The 27,098-nt window shown below is 43.5% G+C and overlaps 2 protein-coding genes across 6 annotated transcripts in view; one reads left to right on the top strand and one right to left on the bottom strand.

The window, feature by feature from the left end:
* SULF2 (sulfatase 2) overlaps positions 1-4,892 on the top strand; it is a 148,594-nt gene extending 143,702 nt beyond the window's left edge. For 2 of the 3 annotated variants that reach the window (XM_082670576.1, XM_082670577.1), the window contains exons 16-21: positions 408-577; positions 780-922; positions 1,982-2,105; positions 2,795-2,828; positions 3,070-3,123; positions 4,086-4,892. In XM_082670576.1, coding sequence (XP_082526702.1) covers positions 408-577; positions 780-922; positions 1,982-2,105; positions 2,795-2,828; positions 3,070-3,123; positions 4,086-4,116 — 556 coding nt within the window. In that variant the 3' untranslated portion in view covers positions 4,117-4,892. The remainder of the gene's footprint in view (positions 1-407; positions 578-779; positions 923-1,981; positions 2,106-2,794; positions 2,829-3,069; positions 3,124-4,085) is intronic. The other variant, XM_082670578.1, reaches the window with a different exon arrangement.
* Positions 4,893-5,518: 626 nt separating this feature from the next.
* NCOA3 (nuclear receptor coactivator 3) overlaps positions 5,519-27,098 on the bottom strand; it is a 123,274-nt gene continuing 101,694 nt past the window's right edge. The window contains exons 12-23 of one of the 3 annotated variants that reach the window (XM_082670147.1): positions 26,137-27,008; positions 24,983-25,118; positions 23,820-24,014; positions 22,459-22,725; positions 22,234-22,360; positions 20,821-20,992; positions 13,943-14,236; positions 12,740-12,844; positions 10,927-11,158; positions 9,950-10,124; positions 9,324-9,465; positions 5,519-9,005 (exon numbers count right to left, since the gene is read on the bottom strand). In XM_082670147.1, the coding sequence (XP_082526273.1) occupies positions 8,994-9,005; positions 9,324-9,465; positions 9,950-10,124; positions 10,927-11,158; positions 12,740-12,844; positions 13,943-14,236; positions 20,821-20,992; positions 22,234-22,360; positions 22,459-22,725; positions 23,820-24,014; positions 24,983-25,118; positions 26,137-27,008 (2,729 nt within the window). In that variant the 3' untranslated portion in view covers positions 5,519-8,993. The remainder of the gene's footprint in view (positions 9,006-9,323; positions 9,466-9,949; positions 10,125-10,926; positions 11,159-12,739; positions 12,845-13,942; positions 14,237-20,820; positions 20,993-22,233; positions 22,361-22,458; positions 22,726-23,819; positions 24,015-24,982; positions 25,119-26,136; positions 27,009-27,098) is intronic. The other 2 variants (XM_082670146.1, XM_082670145.1) reach the window with 2 other exon arrangements.

Genomic DNA, 27,098 nt, shown 5'->3' with positions numbered 1-27,098 from the left:
GTAAGGGCAGCGGCGGCCGGCCCTCCCTTAAGCCAAAACAAACAAGGACAAGCCAAGTCCTGGCCTTTCCCTGGGAGGCGCAGAGGCCCGACTGCCAGATCAACAACGAGCAGGGGTCCGGGTGCCCCTCTGTGGCCGGAGCGGGTTACTGCAGGGCAGGGCGGGACACAGGCCCCAGGAGCGGGTGTGAGCAGGAAGCGCCCTAGCCCTGTGCTGCCGCAGGAGCTAACGTCGGACGACAGGAGCCTCGTCTGGCCCCAGCCCTGCCAAGGACCAGCAGTGCGACCTGGGCAAAGGGCCTTCCCTTTGGGAACCCTCCAGGGCCATGACCCTGGCTCCCTGGGCAGGAAGAGGCTCCAAGGTGGGGTCAGGGGAGGTGTGAGGGGTGCGGCCCTGTGTGCCCCTAGGAAGGGTTTGCAGGAGAAGGACAAGGTGTGGCTGCTGCGGGAGCAGAAGCGCAAGAAGAAACTCCGCAAGCTGCTCAGGCGGCTGCAGAACAACGACACGTGCAGCATGCCCGGCCTCACGTGCTTCACCCACGACAACCAGCACTGGCAGACGGCACCCCTCTGGACGCGTGAGCCAGCCGGGCCCAGGGCGGGGGATCCTCCCGGGGGTCCCAGGGCCCCAGTGCCCCCAGCTTGTGAGTGCTTCCTGGACAGACCCTGAGGGTCTTTCAGGAACAGGCCCCCCAGCAACCTCAGGGGTCAAGTGCTCCGGCAGGAAGGGGCTGGCAGCCAGGGCCTCTCCGGCTCAGGGCGTGCTCTCCTCCCTGGCAGTGGGGCCCTTCTGCGCCTGCACCAGCGCCAACAACAACACGTACTGGTGCATGAGGACCATCAATGAGACCCACAACTTCCTCTTCTGTGAATTTGCAACCGGCTTCCTAGAGTACTTTGATCTCAACACAGACCCCTACCAGGTACGGACAACACAGGCTGGAGAAATGGGGCCCCTGCCAGGTAGGCCCCCCGAGGAAGTGATAACTGGTTTTTCAAGTCCCACTGAGTCCCTAAGACAGCAGAAGTGAGTTGAAGCCACCAGGAAGGCTGGGACTCTGTGCCATCTGCCCTTCCTGCGTCCGGGTACAGCCTCTTCCCTCCAACTTACGCACCTGGCACGGTTCCAGCAGGTTTTGTGGGATCTTGGGAAGACGCCTAGAACTTTGGAGGCTCGGGGGTCCTTAGGGTCAGGCCAAACCCTACAGACGACAGGCCGGTAACTAACACTCAGGCAGCCCTTACTCCGCGCTTCCCCTATATTAACCCAACTGAATCCATGCGGGACTGAAGCGGCCACGGAGCCTGCTGACTGGAACGTGCGTGTCCCTTCTGAAACAGATGGTCACGACCCAGCTTCAGCGCTAGAGCTTCTCAGTAGCAAGGCCTCGGCATTGCCCAGTCTTCCATGTTTCAAGAAAAGTCTGAAAGTAATCTTTTACACAATTTGTAAGTGCAAGCAACTCGATTGTCTTGTTTTGCTCTAATTACCGTACAGGCCAGCAGTCTTTCTCCTTTGATAGGTCATCCCTGTATTTTACAAAAGGGGGTGACAGAGCTGGTAGGTTAGTGGGTCACCAGCGGCTCCCAGAGCAGGTAAGGACAAGGTCACTCACCCAGCCCTTCGCCAGATGGCTGCTTTTCCATCAAGAGGCCCTGAGGGGCTGTGAAGGAAGGCTGCTTAAAAATACGGGGCTGGGTTCCAAGCTTCTTTCCAGGCTTGGTAAATTTCCTGACCAGTGGCTCCAGGAGTTCAATGTGACGTACACAGAGACGGTTTTTATTTTGAGATTTCATGCACGTGGGGCTAGAGGCAAAAGGTAGTTCTAACTGTTCCAAACCCCAGCTCTTGTGGAAGTACAGCTCACCATCCCTCCACACCTTGTACTCCCCACCTGCCTGAAGTCAGTCCCCCGGATGGTAGAAGGGGGCTGGGTGGGCGAGTCTTCACCTCGTTGATAACCTACCTTTTTTCCAACCAGTTGATGAATGCAGTGAACACCCTGGACAGGGACATCCTCAATCAGCTACACGTGCAGCTCATGGAGCTGAGGAGCTGCAAGGGTTACAGGCAGTGTAACCCCCGGACCCGGAACATGGACCTGGGTGAGCAGGTGCCCCAGCGTGGTGCGGGGTGACCACGGGAGGGGACGGAGGAGGTCCTGTCTGAAGAGGGATCCCAGAATCACCAGGAGTTGGTGAATTCTCACCAGTAGCTATAATATCACCTTCCTAACATTCACCAACCACGTGCTACTTTTAGGATAAGTGCCTTCACTGTCAGCCCACCAGGGTGCTGAGTGCTTTACCTGCATTAACTGACAGGCCTCCGACAAGCCTCTGAGGTGAATCTGCTTGTCCTCGTTTTATGGATGAGTGACGTGACTGGGTCCAGAGCCCACGCACTTGGTCACACTACCACATCCTCTAGGAAATTTGCCGAGAGCCCACACTCAGGATCTCCCCGCTGCCCTCGGCTTTCTGTCCGCTGTAGCATAGGTGTTCCGTGCCTACATGTGGCTATGACCAAGGTCAGTGCTGAGTGACTGCAGCAGGAGCCTGAAATCGATAAGAGGCCACGAGAGTGTAGGCGACCTACCAAGAGTCTTAGGGACAGCTCACCTGGTAATTCAGTCCCCTCTGTCTAGGAGCCACTACCAACATCATGGGTTTGTGACAAAAAAACCTGAAGTGTTTTAAAGAAGAAAAAGAGGCAGTTATAAAGTTTGTCCTTGTTTGTGCCACTTTTGCCCTTATTTACCTGCTTCCATGTCGTGCATTTCTCTCTCCTTTAGGACTGAAAGATGGAGGAAGCTATGAACAATACAGGTATTGCTTTTGCTTTTAAAGCCTGACAGTCGCCCCATATGGTGGCCCATCCTGTAGTCTAACCTCAAGGCTGCACGTGTGAGGTTGGGATGCTACCTTTCTCTGGTCTGCCAGGGGCCTAGCTCACCCACCAGCGATAGGTGTCCACTAAGCGACCTTCTTTGTCTAGTTCTTTGGGGGTCACTTTTTCTTTCTTGGTGACGGTTAACACTCTTTCTCCTTTTGACACTCGAAACCTTAGGCAGTTTCAGCGTCGAAAGTGGCCAGAAATGAAGAGACCTTCTTCCAAATCACTGTGAGTTGAGGAACCAGTTTACCAATCGACATCTGGCCTGATCCACTTTGTTTTGCCGAGGCTGTTCTGCATGCGTGCCCTTTCTCACTTATTCCTCTCATCTGTTCCCGTAAGAGGGGAAGCAGTCATGTCAGTCTTTCCCATAAAATAACATACTTGGATATATTTCATGTTCTAGATTATACTTTGTCTAATACACCGTTGTTCTCCACGTCATCATCTGTGCTTGGTAAGCTCCAGGCCTTCCTGAGAGGCTGAGAACCATGTCAGTCAGCTAAGTGCCAGGCGTCTTGAAGGCTGTGGCTGCAGAGGTGCTACTTGGTCCACCGTGTCAGCGGCAAGGTGGCCTCATTGAATAGTTTCCAAAACATCCGTGCTACGAACTCCAGGGCCAACAGGGGCTGGTAGGGGCCAGGAGGCTGTGGCAACCTGGAGAAGTCACTCTGGTCTAAAGAGAATGGAATGGGATGCAATTTGAATCCTCTGCTTCCTCGAGAAAATCCAGAAACGTAGATATGTGTGACGATTTGTTAATGTTGGCAACTAATCTGACATGAAGTTACCATGCAGGCCAACCAGCCCCCTGGGTGAGCTGCCATTTGCAACCTGTGGCCTACTCATTTCTGTCTTTATAGGCATATAAACCTGTGTGGCTTTAACAGGAAAAATAATGGGCCAGTTAGTTAAGCATTTCTTTGGTGCTACCAGAATGAAAGCACTTGATCTTTATATCTCACTTTCTCCTTAGCCACTATCCTATCCAGATCTTTAAATGACATCTTTGCCAGCCACTGACTCTGTAAGCCAACTGACAATCTAGATGATTAGGTGATAGCAAGCCCTGAGGGATCTAGAAATATTCCTTCTCAGCAGCCACATCCTTGAAGCGAAGCTGACTCAGCTGTAGGACCAATTAAGAAATCCATAAGCAGCGTGGTAAATGAGTTTGCTTTGTTCCACAGGGGACAACTGTGGGAAGGCTGGGAAGGTTAAGAAGCATGAGATGGACCTCCAAAAACAGAGGCATCACCTGCACAATGAAAAACTCTGAATGACTTCCAGCAGACCTATGATGTTAGCCAAGAAGCCTGAGACACACAGAATTCGCTTTCAGTCAACGTGGCAGATTCTGGAAGAGAAGCATCCAGGAGTAGTGAGACTTGGGAGTCCATTTTTGCCCCTGCTTTTGCTATGGAGTATACCTCACCAGCTGCACAAAATGCATTTTCATATCAAAAGGTCACCACTAACCCTCTCTGAGAGGCTCACAAGGGAAGAACAACAGAGAGGTTTTCTTGGAAATTTTCCCCAAGGGTGAAAGTCACTGGAATTTTTTTAAAGCACAGGGTAAGAACCACCCTGTTTTAAATCCTCTTATTCTTTTGGCCGTTCACAAAGAAGGAACTAGGAAGCAGGACAGAGGCAGGAAATGGTGACCGAGTTTCACAATGAGTCAACAGCACAAAAGTCATAAATTTATACTTCACACTAGAACCCTGGCTGCCTCTGAAGAAACTGACTTCACTGTATATATGTGACTATTTACATGTAACCAGCTCGGGAACTTTTAGGGGGATTTGACTAATAAGAAAGCCCAATTTTCAAGAGTGGTGGTGTCAATAAACGCTGTGGCCCATGTAAAAGAAAAGCCCGTGCAGTTGTAGACTTTCCTCTTCTGACCAGATGCCATTTCTCCCAGGATTCCTTTGTTATCTGTCCCAGAACTGATGTTTTTTAAAGTCCTGCAAAGACACGAAGTTGATGTATGTCCCAAGTTTTAATAAAACTGTATTTGTAAAGAAATTTTGTAGTCTAAGTATTGTCAAACAACGTTGAAAACCCCAGCCAGTGACCAGCAGGTGGTATGAGGGAACCTTTGACATTTTCTAAAAGGCCACTCTTAGAGTCTTTTGGGTGTGTTTGGTTTTTTTTAGTTAAAAAGCATTCAAGATACCACCAGTCAACACCTTTTTGGAAGGAGACACCATGGGTTTAGATGGTTTTTTAAAAGGGAATACGTGGTTATAAATTGACTAGAATTTACCATACTTCAGGGACCTCAAAGGTAAGTGTCATATCACACCAGCTTTAGGACCCCACTTTTATAAAAGTATTAACCAACTGCAAAGCAACTCACCTCATCCAGCCCTGCGTCGTATACTGGGTAGTCCAACGGGTAAAGGTAGCTGTCGGAACGCTAGACTGGGAGGAGGAGGAACTTCGGCCATCACCTGGCCCAGCACGTTTCTCCCTAACACATGACCCCCAAGCACTTACCTCGTGTAAGAACAGGGCCATGCTTTCCAGATTTCTCTTAGCCTCACAGAAACTGCTACTATTATCTGAAATAGGATTTCTTGGGATTTAAAAAAAAAAAAGTGGCACACTCTCAGCCTTCAATTTTAAATAGAAACCTTTATTTACAATGACGTCCAAAATGATCAACAAAGGAGTCACAGCTTACCACTCAACCATCTCATAAGTTATCCCACGTGGTTTGGATTCTTTGCAGTGTGGTTTATATTTTTTAAAAACAACATTTAATGTAAAATTGAAAGTGAATTCATTCTCAACACTGTAAGTCAATTCCTGAGAATTTAAATATTGCTCTCAGAATGACATGTCCATCTTCTTCAAAATTCCAAATATTGGAACGAGAGAAAGAAAGAGAAGGAAGGAAAAGGAGAACAGCCTGCTCACGATGAAACAGTCTGCCTCGGGGCCACATAACAGCCCTGCTCCTCTGCAGCAGGGGAGAGTTCACCTACCCAAGAGGTTTTACTCCTGTGAACTTCCCACTTGTGAACAAATGCACGGATTCTGCAAATAAAAAGGGAACTGGACAGGCATATGGGTAGCTGGCAATCCATTCTGTTTACTTTCCAGCTGCATCTGTCTATGGATCAAGGAATTTGTAGGACAGCAAGCCAGCTATGTTCTGTAGTACCCCGCCCCTATACATCCCCAACTCACCTTAGATATTAAATACTGATTAAGCAGTCCTATTGATTGATATTTACACCTTTCCATCAAGATGCACAGTTTAGAAAAGTGGCATCATAATATGAACGTTAACAATGGATTTCTATTTGTTTTTTTAAAGGAAGAAACGTATCTCCTTTATATCATTTTGATCTTTATAAAATATATATATATTTATATTTATATATCTTTGGATTCAGCAAAAAAGTAGGTACTGGAAATATCTCACATTCTAAAAGCAGATGAAAACATTACTTACACTGTTCACCCAACAGATACTAAGGTTTAAAAAAGTGGTGGGGGTGAGGGGAGGAGGAGTGAGGAGAGGTAGGCAGAGGAGTACAAAGAGAATTATCCGAAAAAGATAAAACGGGAATAAAGGTAAAAACAACAAATTATCTCAAAGACTGCATCTATTAAAAGGAAACAAAATCTCAATTTGCACCAATAAAATGAACAAGTAGAAAATATAAAAACTTATAATAAACTTCATTTTTCTTCCATATAAAAAGGGGGTGCTGCCTTCCACTTAGCCTGGAGTCAGGACTGATTGAGGAAAAGAATCACAAAACTTTTTGTTTTTAATTAAAAGTCAAGAAAGGGTAAGAGCACCATTCTCTTTCTCCCACACACGTGTGACTTCAACAAGAAGGGTTCAGTACATCTGATACAACTGTGTTTAAAAAGACAGAGACTCTCATTCAGCTCTGCCTCCGTCTCCAGACCAGAGGATGTGTTACCTAAAAAGTACAGGCCACTCGGATGGAAGCTGATGGATTTATAATCTTAGATTTGTTTTTAACCAGGTGGGGGGAGTGTGAAACTCAACTCCACTCTAGTGGTGGTTCTGGAAACACAGGTTTCACTTACTCATAGGTCAAAGAAATTAAATGATCTCACCTTCAGAGACACCTACAAATATTGGCTAAACGTGTGAAAAAATTTTAACTGGCTCTCAGTTATTGCTAGGAAACGACACCAAGGCTCACAGACATTTGAAATTCATAGCTAGTCCAAAAACCCAATTTCATTCAACTGTTTGAACCTGATAAAGTAAACCAGGTAAAGGGAATTAAACTTGACTTTCTTCCCTATTCCCAACCGACAAGTGGCAGCAGCAGAAAGGGGTGGGGGCAGAGCAGGGAGGGAATGCAAAGGCGCCCAGTCAGACCTCGGCTCTGAATCGCATGAAACTGGCTGCTATGGAGACCGAACTCCTTAGGAAATAACCATGATGCTACTCCTCCAATTCTCGTGGGAAAACATCACAGTAGTGGAAGGACAAGACAAGCTGAGCAGACACCAGGAACCACACACTGAGGATTCTACGCCTGGGATCTCAATGTGGGACTCAGGTCCTAGCAACCAAAACCTTAGAGCACTCCTAAAATGGATGAGAAGACAACATATTCACTTTTTAAAAGAAAATACCACGAACTGCCATTTAATTTATGGACTGCTTAAAATCCAAGATTCTTCTTTGAAATCAAATTGCTTGATCTTTTAAAATCCTTGATATCTGGGGTTTTTTTTTAAAGTTTATTTCCCCGTATCTATTCTCTCCCCCAAAATTAACAAAGTGCTTAGTTCTGGTAGAGAAATTTTTTTTAAAAATTTAAATGTCTACATCTAAATGATCTCTTTAAAAAGCACTGAGATTAAGAGACTGAAAACAAGCGAGGCATCTCAGGCTGGGGGCAAGGAAAAGCTGTTGGCCACTGCCCCATCCCCCAGGCCACCAAATTCAGGGGATGACTTCTGTTGGTAACCTCACCATGCTGAACTTACTGAAATCAACGTTAAATATTTAGTTTCACAAACTCTGTAAAAATGAGTTGTTGTGACCTACAAAAAAAGGTATATACATATTTTACATAATACAATATCTTAAAGGTCATATTTACAAAAGAAATTCTATTCACAGAAACACTGCGAAATTCTGATTCAGAATGCAGTACCTGGCCTTGGGTTTTCTGCAGTTTATTTTCAAAAAGCATTATTGCTCTACCATATAGGCAAAGGGTGAAACCAGTACTTTCAACAACAACAACAACAAAAATCATAGTTCTTGTCCAACAGATTAGTTTAGACAAAAACTAGGTATGTGGTTCACCGTTCCTCAAGACCTCGAGAATATTGCATTTATCCATTACTTTTTAAATAAAGTGCACTCCGCTGCACATTAGCATACGAAAAATTGCCACTGACTGCTGCAATTAAATACTGTCATCTACTTTCCCTTCTGCGATGCCATCTGACACCAAGGACAATTCCTGGAGGTGAAGTATTACAGGACATTAGGGGCAGATAAAAATGCTATTTAGGAAAAAGCCTAGGACAACCAAGAGTAGGGTCAGAGCAACTCAACACCATCCTTAAGGGAGAACTTGGAAATGCCCACTCCCGGGACAGAACCTGACAGTGACAAAAACACTCGAGGTTGGGACCATGCGCTTCACCCAATACAGCAACTATCAAGAAACCGGATGTTCTAATCTCTTGATTTCTCCAATGTTCTCTGGCCCACCTACATTTTTTCCAAAGACTTTGGATAGCCAAGCAGAAAAAAGTTTCTGACACCGGACAGTTCTGTGATCAGTAACACTCCGTACCTCCAGAATCACATCCTGAAAAGGCAGAACGCCAAAAATATTTGTTTTAAACACCATGATACATAGGAGGAGGGAAAAATAACAGGTAGATATCACGCTTCAGCTTAAAATCCAGTCCTGCCTGCTCAAATGACATCACTTGAAATACCCTTGATGGGGATCAAAGCTGGTCCTTCCTTCAAAGCTGGGCGCCTAGACAATGATTCTTTACTCCCAATAATCCTAGTGCAGTGTCATTTGTACAGTGATTTCCTTGGAGGTCCTGGTGTAGAGACGTCAGCAATATTTCTGTTGGCAACCAGAAGTAACATGAGTAAAACACACACTTTGCCCAACAGAAAAGAATCCGTTATGTCTACACTGATGGCTTCCAACATGGCTCTGGCTGACTGATTCAGTTCTTAGATCCCACATTTCTGAAAGTATCAACTGGCCCAATGCCTTCAAACCAAAAGTTTTTTCAATTATTACATATATTTTTAAGTTATACATCCAAGTTTAAAATCTACCTAGGACCTTTAACATTACAGTTGAGGCTTTGGTTCTCTCCAGAGAACAGGAAAAATTTTTTGAGAAAGGTAAGGAACAGATCCCCCCACCCCGTACCTGATCAGGACCCATCGGCATGCCAGTCATGGGCATGGAGTTCATGTTCATCTGTCCCATGGGACCACTGCTGCCATTCATGTGCACCATGCTATACGCTGCAGGATTCCCCTGGTGGGCAAACTGCTGCTGGGAAAAAGAGCTGTAAAGAAAGTGGGAAATTACCTCTTGGGTCATTTTCATAACACAGGACATGCACACAGAGACTACCGCAATTTTGTCAATGTCGCTGTACTCAAGCAGAGAACATGGGCAAGAAAGCTCTGACAGCCTGCCTTCTATCTTTCACAGCTCTCTGTACTCACTACCCTCATGGAGATGAGCACAGTAGGAAGGCTTCTCAAAATAGATGAGCCAAATCACACACTCTCTAACGTAAGCCTAGGACCTCTGCGCTCCCCACCCAAACAGGCTTGGCTGAGAAACACAGAGACTAATTCCCTGAACTTCTGGCACTAGAATGTGGCCGACTTTTATGAAGTCCCTATTCTGGGAATTCCCCAGCAGTCCAGTAGTTAAGACTCTGCAATTTCACTGCCATGGGCTTGGGTTCAATCCCTGGTCAGGGAACTGAGATCCCGCAAGCCAAGCCGCCCAGCCAAAAAAAAAAATTCCCTGTTCTTCACCTGTTCCTGGTCAGGGTTCCTGATGGCCAGCCCTTCATTTCCGAGGACTGATACATGGGTGCGGTCTGAGGGTGCTGCATCATGGGATTCTGGGAGGGACCCATTCTTGATGATATCATCGCACTGGGAGGACTAGGCCCTCGACCAAAGGCTGGATCTGGCTGCTGTCCCATCCCTTTAAAAAAGAAAGAAGAAGAGAAAGAAATTACAATGCTCAAATGCTACCTCCTTAGAATATCAGCTTTCTATAGTAACTTGAGGTTCTTTTTTAAAGGTGGGGGAATGTGTTAAGTATAAGGTATAAAGATGCTGCCTGCCAGTAATTCTTGCTTCTCACCAAGGTGACAACTAGAGCCAGGCTTACTACAGAGATGCACGCTGTGTGGATCCCCCGAAGGGCAGTTACTTCAGTGAGCTTTCTGTATAAAAAGGACACCGTATCACGCTGCTCCTCACTCCATCCCCCTTTAGAGGGCAAAGAGCTGTGTCCCCAGCTGATAGGGATGCATCCTCAAATGTCATCTCTGTAACAGATACCTCTAGCCCCACTCCCATCATGCTCCTGGAACCTCACAAAGGTATGACTGTAATTAATATGTCCAAGCCACCAAGAAAAGGAACTCAAAAAGCCCACACAGTGCATTGCTCTCACTGTTCGGAGATGGCAGAGTTCTACTAGGCTGGGACGTACTGGACAGGACCTGGTAAGTCTTTCTTCCAAATTAAGATGTGGGGAACTGTAAAAACAAGACCTGGTGGGAAAAAACCTGAACTATGATAGATCATCTACCTCAGTGACAATCATCTGTGCACTGCAGTAGACATTTTTGCTCTGTTATTTTTTAATTAATTTTGTTTCTCTTGTGAAATAAAAGAGAGTGAATAGCATTTGCTTTTAATCTACAACAGACCTAGTGACTCTTACGTCCGTAGGAATGTTACTTTGAGGAAGACGTTATCATCCCTGACAAATTTACCATAATTTGGTGGATATGGAAACTGCTGGGGTGGAGCTTGTGGCATGGCAGGCCCTGCCAGGACTCCGTCCATGGTGGGGGACGCAGTCACGTTAGGGGGTGGACTGAAGGCCTGGGTTTGCTGCTGCTGTTGCTGCTGCTGCATCATCATCGCCACCCTCTGCTGTCGGAAGTGATGACTCAGCAGCTCTCTGCTGCGCTGGGCGACCATCTGGGCGTTAAGGAAACCCTGCTAACACCCAAGAAAGAACGCAATTACACACACGTGGCAAGAGCTAGCCAATTTCATACATACAGTGCCCCCATGACACGAGGTATCAGAGAGAAAAAACACCCAATGCCTTTCTATATAATTACAAAAAAGGAAAGGCACAATTCTCATTATGGTAAAGGCTTTCTGGCTTGGTGTGGGTATGAGCGTTGGGGGAGAACAGGGACCTGGAAATTACTGGGGGCTAGGGGACGAAAGCAGAAAAGTCATCGGGCTTTGACATAGTTAGAAAACATTCCTCAAAGTGAGAGAACATTTAGGAGTAGAATTTGAGGACAAACTTCAAAAACTATGAAATAAAACAGCAAGAAGAAAAGGGGCAGGAATGAGACTATGTTTGGGGGAGAAACAAAAAGAGAAGCCAAAAACAAAGCAAAGGGATGGGGTTATACTCAGAGAAGCAGGAATCCACCCCAGAAGCTCTTGTAGTCTCTCTAAACCTTCTGACAGAAGAGGTGAAGGGTAAGGAGGTGACGGGATCAAAGCACTGAACAAGGAAGCTGACCTGTTGATTTGCCAGCTGGGAGAGATCATCACCCAGGATAAAAAGCAAACATTTATCCTCTTTTTGGAAAGCATCCTAGCTCAGCTTATACAGGAGATCTGACTATCAAGAAAATATATAGGTATCGGTACTTCCGAGTAGGTCTAACAGCAAAAACTAGGCATTTCAGAATTGTTGTCGTTTAACAGTATTTCAAACCACAGTAGGGATTTTCGTGTAGTCATCTGCCTTGTGCACACTAAGGAAATGCCTTAATATAGTGTCCACCATGCGCTGGGGGCAGACAGAACTTTAACAGCATTCCTCCCACTAGGGGAAATCAGGTCATCTCAGAGGCTGTCACTGAGAGTGGGATTATAAATTATTTATTTTCTTCTTTATACTTCTTATAATTTCAAATTCTACGCAGTGAGCAGGTGGTTTCACAATCCAGGAACAGAAAAAAGTTTACAGATTTGTTATTTTCAATTCCTGAAAAGTAAATGGTAGCTGTTTTCACAACACAGCAACTGATCACAAAGGGAATTAATTTTTTTATTAATTTTTACTGGAGTACAGTTGCTTTACAATGTTCTGTTAAGTTTCTACTGTACAGCAAAGTGAAGCAGCTATATGTATACATATATGCCCTCTTTTTTTGGATTTCCTTCCCATTTAGGTCACCACAGAGCACTGAGCAAAACTCCCTGAGCTATACAGCAGGTTCTCATTAGCTATCTTTTTTATACACAGTATCAATAGTGTATATATGTCCATCCCAGTCTCCCAATTCATCCCACCTCACCCCCGGGGAACTAACTTTAAAAACATGAATCCGTGTTTTTTAATAAAAGAACCTCTCTTCCTCTGATTCTTCCTAGTTACCAGTAGGAGAGACAAAGGGAAGAAAAAGTGTGATGGGACCGTGGGATGGGTTCTTACCCAAGAAATTTGGGATTATGTACTGTCTTTGTTTAATAAACATTTACTGAGAGTCAAGCATGGGCCAAGCCCTATGCGGGGCATTCAGCCCTGAACACGGAGAGACTTATTCTCACCTGGGAGTTGACCTGAGGCTGCATCATGGGCCTCATCACCGCAGCCCCACCAGCAGTAGGGTTTTCCATTTTCATTTCAAGTGCCTGACGGCTCTGATTCAAAAACTGGGGAGAGACAGGGTGGTTAGAATGCAAGTGGAGCACGTTAATGAGCCCAAACAGCTGTCCACACCCTTGGCACCACCCAGCGAGGTCATGAAGACACCTCTGAACCCATTAACCGGGCTAAGTCATGGCTAAGCTGAAGAGCACACTTTCACATTTCAAAAAGGTTGGTGCTGGAAAGCCCTGGGCTGGCATGTGTGGCCTTCATGTTCAGCAACAGGAAGAAAAGTGAAAGTGCAATTCTGCAGCTTAAAGAATGTCTTCAGCAGGAACTCAAAGAATTTATAAAGTCAGATTTTCTCTGGGATTACTTAGGCTATTGGGGAAATAGCTTTAATTTGATCAAAGGTAACACTGGAAAAAACTACTTCTGCTACCTTTTCCTGGGTAATTTTTAGTGGAAAGAAATGGTAAAAAATGATACCATGAACGCATTAACACAGCTTTCCTGAGTACCTACGCTTTTAGGAACATTAATACACTGGAAGGGTCTCCAGCTCACTGGATTCTCAATTCACTCATCTGCTTATGTGGTTCGATCCCCCCACATTTAAGAACTCAGTGCACTCAAGATACAAAATAAAAATAAATTTTTTTTAAATAAATTTTTTAAAATGTGTTACAAAGGAAACGGAAAAAAAAATATTAAAAGAGCTCAAGTTGTATAACACATCTAGAAAGCAGAGGTTCCTTACTCAAAAGGTTCCTTACTCAGAGGTTTCTGCTCAAATCAATAAGGTTTCAACATCTGGCTATTAACATTAAGGACTCTTAATAATAGAAATTATCTACCTCTAAGACTACAAAGCCATCAAGAAACCTCTTCTCCCCCAAGAGCAATCCTCTCGGACATTGTTTATTTTTCAACCTGTACAATAGAATATTCTTATAGAAAGGTATCCAACTCTAGTACAACCACTCCCTAGCAAGGAACCATCCATACAAGTAAAATGTTAACAGAAATGAAAACGAAAGGAATTTCTTCGGTTGACGGGGGATAGAGAGCCAGTGGCAAGAGCCCTGAAAGAACACAGTCCAAAAACAAATGAAAGAGGAGGAGGCCAAAGGGAAAGCTGCTTCGGGCATGTGACTGGTTACCTGCTGGCCCTGCAGCCTCTGCTGAAGCTGCATTCTAAGTTGCTTGGGAGTGTTTGTCCGGGGTCTCATGATGTTGGCCCGAGGGTGCATTCCTTGGAGAGGAAAACCTCCTTGCTGGTTCATCTGATTCATCATTGAGTTAAAAGGTGGTGATTGTCCCGGAAGATTAAAGGCTCCTTGCATTGGAGGCCCCTGTGTCGGGTACGTCTGCCCATATAAGGCTGCCTTCTGCTCCATCATTACTGCCGCTTCTTGACCTTGGAAAGCATCCTGTTTGGACTCCAAAGCTTGTCCCTAAACATCAAACACATAAATGAATAGTAAAGTACACGTGGGAAACCAACAGAAATACAATGCTCTAAAGAAGGTGAAAAATATAAGTCAATATATGTGAACGATGACGTTGCAGAATTCCAAAAGCGAAATCAAATTTATTGTCTTAAATTCCATGAGACCAGACACCAAACCATCTTTTAATAGCTGTGCCCTAGTGCTTACGGAGCACAGGGTCTCACGCAGGGAGACACTCAAATATTTTCTGAGCCAAATATCTACGACGTATTGAGTACCTGGAGAAATACTATTTGTTCCAGACAAGATTTCTGTACCAACATTGACCTCCCATGCCAAGTGTAAAATAAATCAATGAAAATCACTGTGATCAATGAATTCTCATGTAATCTGCACAAGAATGCTTTTGAAGGTGGCAAGAGGCGAGTTTAGTAGAGACAGGTAAATCAACAACAGCCCATGTCCCCTGAGGTGTATTCACCACATGAGCAAAACCTAAAGGTGGGGCGCTTCCCTGGTGGCGCGCAGTGGTTAAGAATCCGCCTGCCAATGCAGGGCACATGGGTTCAAGCCCTGGTCCAGAAGATCCCACGTGCCGCAGAGCAACTAAGCCCGTGCGCTACAACTACTGAGCCTGCGCTCTAGAGCCCATGCTCTGCAATGATAGAAGCCACCGCAATGAGAAGCCCGCGTACCTCAACGAAGAGTAGCCCCCACTTACTGCCAACTAAAGAAAGCCCGTGCACAGCAACGAAGACCCAACGCAGCCAAAACTAAATAAATAAATAAATAAATAACCTAAAGGTGGTCAGTCATCCACTATTTGTACGTGAGAAGGAGAAAGAAACCTATTAACTCAACAAGTATTTATTAAGTGTGTTACATGCCAGGTATCACTTCTCTATGTGCTAACCATGCATACAAAGCAATGTCCAGCAGAAAAAGAAGTAAAAATAAACACTCTGAAGGAGGGGAGAGCCTGCCATGTTCAGACAAGAAGAGCCAGGCAGGTGCTGCATCCACCTTTAACTCCTCATCCTCGGGCACAGCACAGGATGCCAAGTGTGCAGTTGACACTTCACCAAGTCTCATCCTAAAGCACACCTCACCCCGCGGTGACCGTGACACCATTCTCTATTTTCTCCCCCATCTCGGGCCTTTCCTTGGAGGAATGTTAAGAGTTCATCCGCCCTAGGCCCTCTTCTTTCCTCTCGCTACCTTTTCTACTCGGTCTCCTCAGCCACTGGTGACAACTGCCAAGTTTCTTTCTCCAGCTCCAATGCCTCGGACTCTTAACTGTGCTCATACAGTTAAGAGTGCTCAACATCTTTACCTGGACGTCTTGGGCATCTCAAACTTAACATGTAGAGAACAGAAGGCGTGATTATCAACAGTCCCTCCCACAAAAAAAAGAAAAAACCCGATTCTTCTCCAATCTTCCCTGCATCACAATAGATGGTAACACCATTCACCCAGAGCTAAACGCCAGCAACTCCGATTCCTCAGTCTCCCTTCCCAACTGTGAGTGCATATGTGTGCAGACAGGGCGCAAGTCCTGTCAGCTTTTCCTCCGTGACATGTCGCATGGCCTTCCCTTCTTTTCATTCTGTTGCCATGACCCTTCCCAAGACATCTCCCTGCCATCTGTGCGTCTGCTCTGTGCCATAATACCAATTCCCTACTCCAGACGGCAATCTGAGATTTCTGTTTATAAAGTAATCACACCATAATATACTCTTTCTTGCTAACCCTGATAAAATGACAGCAAAAAGTTAAAAGGTAGTATTTATCCAAAAAAAAAGACAATACTGAAGGAAACAAGATAAAAAATTTCAACAGGCATCTGGAAGACAGAAAGTGTAGGGAGGAGTAAGCAACTCAACACAGCAGAAAAACTGAGACCCATGTGCCTGCAGAGAAAACCCACCTGAGAACTGAGTCAATGTCTCGCATGGAGCCAAGGCAGCACTCCACTGGGGAGAGCAGAAGGTCAGGGAGGGCGCCCAGACAGGGGGCTAATTAGGAGGCTGACTACAGACCGGGGGAGCCCTCAGCCATCAGACTGCAGTACGACTCAACGGCAACACTGGATGCCAGAAAACTATGGAACTACTCTTTCAAAATTCTAAGAGGAAATTACTTTCAACTTAGAATTTAATACACGGCAGCCAGAGGTGCAGTGGGGTGGAATAAAGACATTTTCAAACACAGAAGGACCCAAAACTTGCAAGGACAGAGAAGTTAACAGAAATTTTGTTTCAGCAAACAAAGGAGTAAATCAAGAAAGAAAATGACTTGAGATTCAGGAAACTGAGGATCCAACACAGGAGAAGAGTGACAATTATTAATTTCTAGAGCAGGCTCAAAAGGGCAGAGTTAAACAGAGGGACATGGAACTATAACAGGGAGAGAAAGAACTGAGGAATTATCTAATGTGTCTGACCACGTGAAGAAGAAGAAAAAAGTAAGAGAAACTTTTAGCAGTAAGTATGTAGAAAACAAAGCAAATAAAAAGACAAGGCAATTAACTCAAACAAACAAACCCAAAACAAAAGCCTATGTAACTACACCTGGCTCAGCAATGAGCCAAAATGATGTAAATATGGGGTACCTATTTATTTAAAAACAAGGGACATAGTCACCTTGAGGGGAGAGAATGCATGTGCCCACGCGTATGTAGAGGGTATGGGTGTGAGGGTGCGTACTAGAGGAAGGGGGTATAAATACAGATCCATAATTTCTTACCTAAAATTCCAAAAAATTTTTAATTCTTTAAAAAAGACTAACAATTTTTCATTAGTGCCAAATGCATTTAACAGCAAAACCTGGCCTGAACTTGTACGAAGCAACACATAATCTCTGTAATATCCCACTTAGTGTGATTATGTATTTTGCTGTACAAGTATTAGCATGTTTGATCACAGGCTATTGCCCAAAAATTACAGTATTGCTCGAAACTCTATCAGGAGTATGTTGTAATATATGGTCCCATGCACAATTTCACCCTTCTAAGATCCAAAAATTCCTCAATTCCAAAGCATATCTGATGTCAAGGTTCTCAGATAAGGGACTACAAACGCGTAGTCAACTATCATATCTGGAAATCAATAGATACAGACTGAAGTTGATAAAGAAATAGCCGCACAGTCATATTTCTTAGAAATATTACCAAAATAAAGAGGTGAGTTTCACCATCTCCCAGTGGGGCAAAGGAACTGTGGTTCTTCAGTAAGCATATTTTCCTATCATTTTATTTTTAAATTAAAAATGGATTACTTTGCTGAAAAATAAAAATTACAACAAAAAAGGAAAACTGGTCTCATCCTTACCCTGCTTACAATCCTTCCATGGCTTCCCAATACACAGAAAAAGTCCAAACTCTTAAGACGGCTTTGTAGAACCTAGCCTCCATGTACCTCCCCCAACGTCATCTCACACGGCTCCCTCTCTGTTCTCACCAACCTCAGCCACTTCCTAGAACCCGCAAGCTCTTTCCTGCCTAAGCAACTTTGAGTTAGCTGTACCTCTTCTGGATTGTTCTTTCCCTAGGCTGTTTGCCTAGCTAGCTCTTTCTCATCCTTCAGGTGTCAGCTTACATGTCATCTCTCCAGAAAAACCTTTCCTGACTATTCAAGTCAGTCCCCACTTATTCTTTATCTCATAATCCTGGTTTTGAAAACACAAACATTTTTAAACTGAAGAACAAAACTATAAACAAGCCCCCACTAAAAAGAAACTGGATGGACTTCCCTGGTGGCACAGTGGTTAAGAATGAACCTGCCAATGCAGGGGACATGGGCTCAAGCCCTGGTCCAGGAAGATCCCACATGCCGTAGAGCAACTAAGCCCATGCGCCGCAACTACTGAGCCTGCGCTCTAGAGCCTGTGAGCCACAACTACAGAGCCCGCATGCCACAACTACTGAAGCCCTTACGCCTAGAGCTCGTGCTCCGCAACAAGACAAACCACCTCAATGAGAGGCCCGCTCGCCGCAACTAGAGAAAGCCTGCATGCAGCAATGAGGACCCAACGCACCCAAAAATAAATAAATTTATTAAAAAAAAAGAAACTGGGCAAACTATTTACAATATAGACAGGTTAACAGTCATCCTGCAAACATGCTTTTTTAGAGAAATTTTTTTTTTTTTTTGCGGTACGCGGGCCTCTCAGTGTTGTGGCCTCTCCCGTTGCGGAGCACAGGCTCCGGACGCACAAGCTCAGCGGCCATGGCTCACGGGCACAGCCGCTCCGCGGCATGTGGGATCTTCCCGGACCGGGGCACGAACCCATGTCCCCTGCATTGGCAGGTGGAATCTCAACCACTGCGCCACCAGGGAAGCCCTAGAGAAAATTTTTGACATCCCACCCTATCCTAAGAAAAGGTCCCTGTATTTAAAGGTCTCACAGCATCATATGCCTTTCCTCATAACCTCTCCTTCACCATGTCTACTTCTGTGTGGTTCCTTGCCTGAGTTCTGGGAGCAGGAAATAGGTTGTTCACTATTGCTCCTCAGTCTCTAAGGAAAGACTGATTGGCATACAGAAGACAAATATTTGTTAAATGAAGTAATCAACAATCAGTAACTAAAGCATCGCTACAGATCAACAAAATAAAAACCCCATCAGAACTATTAAACTATTAAACACATCTCAATGGCCAAAAAATATAAAGTATGTTCAATCTTGCTAACGAAAGAAATACAAATTAAAACAAGAATCTTTGTTGCCCATCAGACTGGCAAGGATTTGAAAGAATAATCATGCTCAATATTTGTCCCGTCACTTGCTCTTTCACACTCTGGGTTCTTTCCTCTTCGTGGGCCGTGGCAGCAGTGCTGGTGAGGGTGATGGACTGGAGTCATCACACCCTGCTGTGGAAAAGCAGCTATGCGACCATCTAGGAAAGCTGCCTGAGATTATGTATATAAACCTCTAAGATAAGCCCTCTAACCCAATCATCCTTTTTCTTGGATTGTAGCTACTAGGAAAACAGAAAAAGTGAACAAGATGTAAGTAATTCATAGAATGATAACAGAAAGTATTTAGGAACAACTAAATTTTCATCAGTAGATAACTGGTTAAATAGTGTTCAATAAGATGGATACTATTTGGCCATTAACATTAAAGATGTATACATTAAACAAAAAAGATGATTGACGATGACTTTCATAAAGTAAAACAGGCCACAAAAGTATTTTAAAAGTCTGCTTCCTTTTTTTTTTTTTTAATATACACACACAAGTTACTTATGATTCTCTGTGCCAAGATTATGGAGGATTTTCAACTTTTTAAAAAAATACGTACTTTTGTGATTGTCAGATTTTTATATAAGGACCGTTAACTATTTTACATGAAGACAAAGAAAACTATTTCCAGCTTAAATAAAATTCTAGGGGATTTTCCTGGTGGTCCAGCAGTAGAGAATCCAGCTTCCAATGTAGGGGACGCTGGTTCGATCCCTGGTCGGTGAACTAAGATCCCACATGCCGCGAGGCAACTAAGCCCACGTGCTGCAACTACTGAGCTCATGCACCTCAATGAGAGAGCCGTGTGCCACAAACTACAGATCCCACACACCCTGGAGCCCACGCGCCACAACTAGAGAGAAAATCCGCATGCCACAACGAGAGAGAAGCCCACGCGCCACAACGAAAAGCCTGCACCGCCATGTCTCAACGAAGATCCCGAGTGCCGCAACTAAGACCCGACGCAGACCAAAAACAAAAAGAAATTCTAGTGGCAGTTAAAGCTTCTCGGTCTTCATGTAACCCTCACTTCCTCCCCCAGCCAGGTCAGACACGGCTCCTCGGTCAGGGTCACCGGTGGCTGGTACCCCCAGGTGTACATCATCACTGCCCCGTGTTTCTCAACCACCCTTTAAAAAGTTCTGTGCAGTGTTTGCCACACTGAAATGTAATTCTTTTTATACACATTTGTCTCCCCAACAAAGCCTGAGAACCCTGAGGATCTTTCCCATTTATCATTAAACACACAGACTTACACAAGTGCCTCCAAACACACATCCTATAATGAAAAGATCCACTACAAAATGTATGTTTCAAAAAAAAAAAAAATACAGATTTGTAAATGGCATATTTTCATAAGGCTGAATAGGTAACTAGGAATAGGAGATGATGTTGTTGGGATATTCACAGATTTACCAGTGTAAACAGGTTTTGTTTAACACAAAAAAAGCTTGCCTCCTCAGAGTATACACTGGTTGTCCAGATAGTAGAAAGAGGTAATTATAAAAATGAGGATTCAACTAACATAAGCAAAAAGCAGCATTTTAAAAACTGTATAGTAGTTTTAGTGGACCATTTCTATGGTTGCCTAAAATCTGACATTTTATAAAACAGTAAGTTGCTGGAAGTTCTATCACAATTATAAAGTATATTTTCTAATTTTAATGCTGGTATCCATGAATGTAGTGCTGTACATAAAGAAAAGATACACATATAGGCACTGTTGTACATGGCTTCATGGATATATGCGAGCACGCATGCACACAGACACAGACACAGACACAGACACACACACACACACATACACACACACATTTCTACGTCCACAGTACTGCTACCTACTTGATTTACAAGTTCAGGAATGCCGAGAGCTCTGTCAATTTCTTCCAGGCCTGTGGCATCTGTGTTGCTCAAGAGTGTGTGCAGCTGGTCCAACAATGCTCTTTCATCACTCTGGCCTTCAAGGTTAGAAGGTGGCCCAAGGAGATCATCCAGGGAATTCCTAAGAAGTGGCCTAAAAAGAGACTTAGATTCAATTTCAATGGTGCTTTTCCTCTTAAAAAAAAAAAAGATCAAAGTAACTCCGCACAGTATTTTTAATATGCAATGACTCAAATAATACAAGTGTAAATAATAAACTAACAGAGTAGCAGAAAAGAACAAACAGCATCAATTTAAATTTAAGACCCACAATTTTAAACCTCACCAGGTCATCTTCGACCACCATATCTAGATTACAACTCCCAACTCCACCACCAAAATGTAATTGCTAGATCCCTTGACATTTAGAGGATAGCAGAGATTTGGGAAAGGAGATTGGAGGGATGAAGAGGGTGGTGTTTTCAAGACCCTACAAGAACAGAAGTGGTAGTAGTTAGGATATTGCAGGCTGGAGAAATCAACAAAAGAATGGGAAAAAAGGTAGAAATGCTGAACTGAGCCCAGGGTTCTACCAAAATAACTTTGTTTCATACACGGCCCACAGAGCTCATGTATCGACAAGTGTAATACAAACCCCACAGCAATGCCACAGTTCTCCAACACATTACAGGGGCATGGAGCTAGACATTTAAAAATTCTGTGATGAAACTATTTGTTCTCTACTGGGTAGAGAAGCACTCAAGTTAATAAGCTCATGTAGTTACATTTCTGTCTACTCAACAGATCAATTCATTTTTCTTTGCTTAATTTATTGTAGAACTCAAGTCAGAGTTGACAGTGACAGGTAGCCTCTTTCATGCCAATGAGTTACTGACCAAACTTAAAAAATGAAATAGACATAACCCACAATCTTTCTTTCACAGAAATAGAAGCGTGCTATATTTCACTTTCACCTTCATCCCTGAAACGTTTTAAATAATTTTAGAAAAGAATTATCGAATCCTAAAAAATGAACTTTCCAGAAAACTGAGGCTCACCCTCTGCGGACCATTTATCTTGTCAAACTAGTGCTAATTTATCCCTCTCCTCATGGAGGAGGATTGTTACATTATGAGAGACGACCATGGCACATGGAGGCTCCCAGGTGTGACCACTCAACAGTCCCGATCGCTGAGAGATACAGTCCTGTCTCCTCCCTCTCCCATGAACGCACGCTGTCTCAGACTCAGCCTCGCTTTTACACACAGAGGGCAATGAGTACCTCAATTACAGAGAGTTTTTCTCATTCTCTTTCAGGTTTGTTCCTGTGCTCTCACCCTTTTCTAGATAATCCAATGCTTACATTTTCCACAGGGTCACGTAATAGAGCCCCACCTATTTTGAGTCCCATGAGGGCCTTGTTCCATGGACAACATGCCATCTGGCCAGGAACCAGGTTGGTTCGATGGTGCTGCTTGGCCATAAGGACTGACCCCCATCCCCATGGGAATCTCACCGGGCCCTGGGGGAACAAAAAGAAAGGATAAATTTTCAAATAAGCCAAAGGCAAAAGTTAGTCTAAAACATCTAATTTTCTTTTCTTATGAAAGGAATGCTTACGCATCTGAAGCATCTGCTGCTGTTGCTGCTGCTGCTGATGATGCTGCTGCAACACTGGTCTCACACCTGGGATGCTACTGGACCGAAGAGGCATGGCGGGCACTGAGCCACCCATGGCAGGCCTGGGTAAAGAAGCATTATAATCCGCTCCCGGTCTCCCCATGGAGCTTGAATTCATAGGTTCCATTCGGCTGGCCTTTGAGTTTGGTAAGCCCCAGTCTCCTGAGGAAGGAGTCTGATTCACAGTCACATTTCTGTTTGGTCCACCTAAAACAGAAATTAGGTATTTTCCATGTTACAATGAAATTCTTCTTATGTACAGGTGCAGTCATTAGACACATGAGCCTTTGTCATTCTAAAAAGAGGGCGGGCCAACTGTTAAGACATTTCTGATAGGCCACCACAGGCATACCTTCACTGTATTGCGCTTCAGAGACACTGCGTTTTTTACAAATTGAAGGTTTGTGGCAACCCTATGTTGTCGGATGATGGTTAGCATATTTTAGCAATAAAGTGTTTTTAAATTAAGGTACGTACATTTGTTTTTAGACATAATGCTATTGCATACAATATGGTATAGTGTAAACCTACATTTTATATGCACTGGGAAACCAAAAAATTAACGTGACTCGCTTTATTGTGATATTTACTTTATTGCGGTGGTCTGAAACAGAACCTGCAATACTGCTGAGGTATGCCTGTATTGCTATGTATTCATTACAGATTAGAAAATGTCTTGCAAGACTTCCCTGGGGCACAGGTTCAATCCCTGTGAGAGAACTAAGACCCCTCATGCCCCACAGCGTGGCCAAAGAAAAAAATGTCTTGGACCGAAAGTCTCCTTGAGAGTTTAAATCACCAAGACACAGAATAAATGAAGAATACTCATGAAAGAAACATGCTACTGTTATTCAAAATCCTATTAATTCCAATTAAGTATTTTCAATTTGCTTTTCCCAAAAGAAATTTTTAATCATTAATATTCATTAGAAATAACATATCAGGGACTTCCCTGGTGGCGCAGTGGTTGGGAATCCTCCTGCCAATGCAGGGGACACGGGTTCAAGCCCTGGTCCGGGAAGATCCCACATGCCACGGAGCGACTAAGCCCATGCGCCACAACTACTGAGCCTGCCCTCTAGAGCCCGGGAGCCACAACTACTGAGTCCACGTGCCACAACTACTGAAGCCCACGCGCCTAGAGCCCGTGCTCCGCAATAAGAAGCCCGCGCACCGCAAAGAAGAGTAGCCCCCGCTCGCTGCAACTAGAGAAAGCCCACGCACAGCAATGAAGACCCAAGGCAGCCAAAAATAAATAAATAAAATTTAAAATAAAATTAAAAGAAAAAAAAATAACACACCCATGTTTGAGCCATAATTTTCCTGACTATCCATCATTCTTGGATTGCCACCCAACATGGGTTGCTTTGGTAACATGGGGAAAGCACCAATATTCTTTACTGGAGGGCTTGAGCCAACGGAAACAGGGCTGTCTAGAGACACTGCTCGGTTATATGGAGGACGAACAGACTGCACAGACTGTGGACTCCTCAAACCTGTTAAAAAACATAAAAGCACAATACATAAATATCCTCTGATGATTCAGTACATAAATAATCAAGTACAAGACATAAATACCACCCACCCAAGAATGTCTTTCTTACCAAAATAAACACTGTCTTCCTTTACAAAATAAATAAGCCCCCCAAAAAAAGAAAGAAAAAGAAAAAAGAAGCCTTGTATTCCAAATAAAGTAAAAAACAAGAGTCTCGGTCTTGGCTGAAGTATTAGGCACTGTTCTCTAGCCTGATATGGTCATTCATATTCTGCTTCACTTAATAGTAAAAATTTTACCAATGTTTCAAACTCCTGGAAGTTCTTTAACATGCATATTTAAAGTTTAAAATTTTACAACTAAATGTAACCAGGTAAGTTGCCTTCTAATCAAGCAAGGAGTAAAACAAAATTTCCTAACCTTTTTCTTTTTGTTTTTTCTAACCTATTTGATTGATCTAACTTTCCATTTCAGTTTCGGAAATAGTGCCACTAAAAATGAATAACCACCTTTCCAGATAATTGTGGATTATTCTTTTTCAATTGATACATATAATATATCCTTGTTAAACTGATGAATCAAGAAACACTCAGCTATAGGACAGAGGTTGGGTAAGAACCAGCAAACACCAAAGTAAGTTAGTGTCAAAGGACAGGTTTTGATTTGCTTTTTAATCCAATTCTCTGTGCCTAAGACAAATAAAGGTACTAGTAGGTACAGAGTACCTACTACTCACCTGCAGCAACCAGAGAAGAACATTTTCCTGTAAGCCCTGTGATTACTGGCATCATATTAGTTAGAAATGGGAAACTATCCAAAAAGCTTTTAAAATCACCTACATTATAAATTAGTAAAAGAAACTAAGGTGGAGCACACATTTTAAAGTTGGATCCTAGTTTTAATTAAGAGTACATACAGGTGTGCAGAAAAGTTCAAAGGCAGCAAGAATAAAATCTAGTTCTTTCTTACCCAGAGAATTAGTTCCTTGAAACATTTGTTGCTTCGTTACCAGATTACTACCATTTGTGGATATGGAATTACTGTAGAAGTCAGAATTAGTCAGATCACCAAGAATAGCATCTAGATTATCCAAGTCTCCAGATCCCTGAAAATAATTTTTTTTAATTAACCTGTGTACATTACTAGATACATAGGTATAAAACATACTCATCAGAGGAAAAGAGATGAAATGGGAACAAGTAAAACACAATAGTTACCTGAAATGGTAACACCCAACTTAGAGGCTAGCTAGCTGATTATGACCCCTATCCCTACACTACTTCCTTGAAAGTAAAAACATAAAACAGTAAAAACAGTTGAAAATTCTGCGATAAATCCGTGGGTTTGGAGGTGCTTTCAAAGGGGCATTTTTTAATTTACCCTATATGTTTAATTCTCAAACTGCAGGATATTTTCCAGCAAACATTAGTCAGAATCATGAGCTGACAGAGATGTCTGCCTCTACACATACTTCTGAAAACATGTATGATTAATAATAAAAATTTTTTTTAAAATTTTTAAATAATAATAATAAAAAAATAAGCTGATGTTCAACAAGATATTCATAGCTATGCTTTAAAAAGGGCTTTTGGTCAATACATTTGGGAAACACTAAACAAAGTTAAACATACATCCTAACAATAGGACTTCTCCAAGACTTTATTTTCTCAGGTGCATATTAACGTCTTCCAGAATAGTGTTCCTCAAGAGGAGTCTGGGAAATGCTTGTATAGAATGTGATCATGTATATGAAACTTGATCTTAGGTAAAAATCAAAATTCTGTTGCCTAATACAAAAGGTTTTTTCCCATTTCTACCATACACTTAATGACCCAATGTGCTCATTCCAATAATAAAAACTTCCATGAAAGATTTCAAATTGCCTACTAATGAGGTACAGTCACATTTGAAAGCACACATATCTGATTATTTCTACACTGCATCATAATACACTTTACTGATGCTCAGAAGAGCTACCGAAAAAGTGACAGCTCCAGATTAACTTCCATTAAATAAACCTAAAACAGAAGGTAAGAATCTGTGCATAACACACTGTCTTTCTAACACAGAAATGCAATGCTGAAATACAATGCCTAAGCTAGAATATACAGAAGACAAGTTACCTCTTCATTTGTTTCTGTCTTAATTTTGGCGTCCTTCCCTTGACTTGAGCTCGGGATGGTGGAGCTGCTGCACTGGCTCACTTTACTGTCTACGCCGCCTTCCACTTTGGGCTGTAGTTCTTTGGAGAGCGTGTCACTAGGATCATCCCTGTCCAGCAGGTACCTAAGCAGAGCATTATTTTCCTTTCTCTTAGGGCTTAGTTGCTCCTGCTTGACGTTTCCTTCTACACAAGACGTTGTACTGCTAGTGTCTTTCCCAGTGGCTTCGGCGGTAATCTTGGCTACCTCAGCCGGTGAATTCCCATTCTGCAGCAACTTGTGCAAAATCCGGTGCTTCTCTTGCAGCAGTGACCCGTGCATATTGGATGTGGAGGACACTCCTCCAGACGTCGAAGAGGAGACCCCAGAGGGGCTGGTGACACTAATGGAAGAGTCTTTACAACTTGAATCCAGGGGCGAGTTGGTCAAGGAGGAATGACCCCGGTCCTCAGAAGAACAGGTAAGTAACTGCAGTAATTTTTTGTGACCTTTGCTTTCCAGAGGACCCCGCTGATTCTCTGGCCCTTCCGCACTGCTCTCCTTACTTTCTTTGTCATTGAGGTGATCTCTGCTATTTGACTGACACATTGAACTCTCCACTGGATTCTGGTCGCAATACAAGCCTAGGGGACTCTTGGAATCTTGACTGTTCACTTTACTTGGTTGACTTACATTCATATTGGGAGAGTTATCCAATTTGGGACCTGGTGAAGACAGAGTAGATAAAAGAGAAGTCCCTACTCCCTCACTGATAGCTTGAAGGGCACTGAGAGAGCTGCTAGAAAAGCTGTGACTCCCAGTATTGCCAGAAGATCCCATGGGAGAGTGCACACCTGGATTTGGAGAGAAGTCAGGAAAAGAATTAGACTATCAGATGCTATAACAAAACACTACTTAACACTTCAAAGTTTCTGTTTTAAAAT

Source organism: Grampus griseus (assembly GCF_964374135.1).
Source record: "Grampus griseus genome assembly, chromosome: 14".
Classification (NCBI taxonomy): domain Eukaryota; kingdom Metazoa; phylum Chordata; class Mammalia; order Artiodactyla; family Delphinidae; genus Grampus; species Grampus griseus.
The sequence above is the reverse complement of the archived record's forward strand: the minus strand, read 5'-3'. Positions and strand labels throughout refer to the sequence as shown.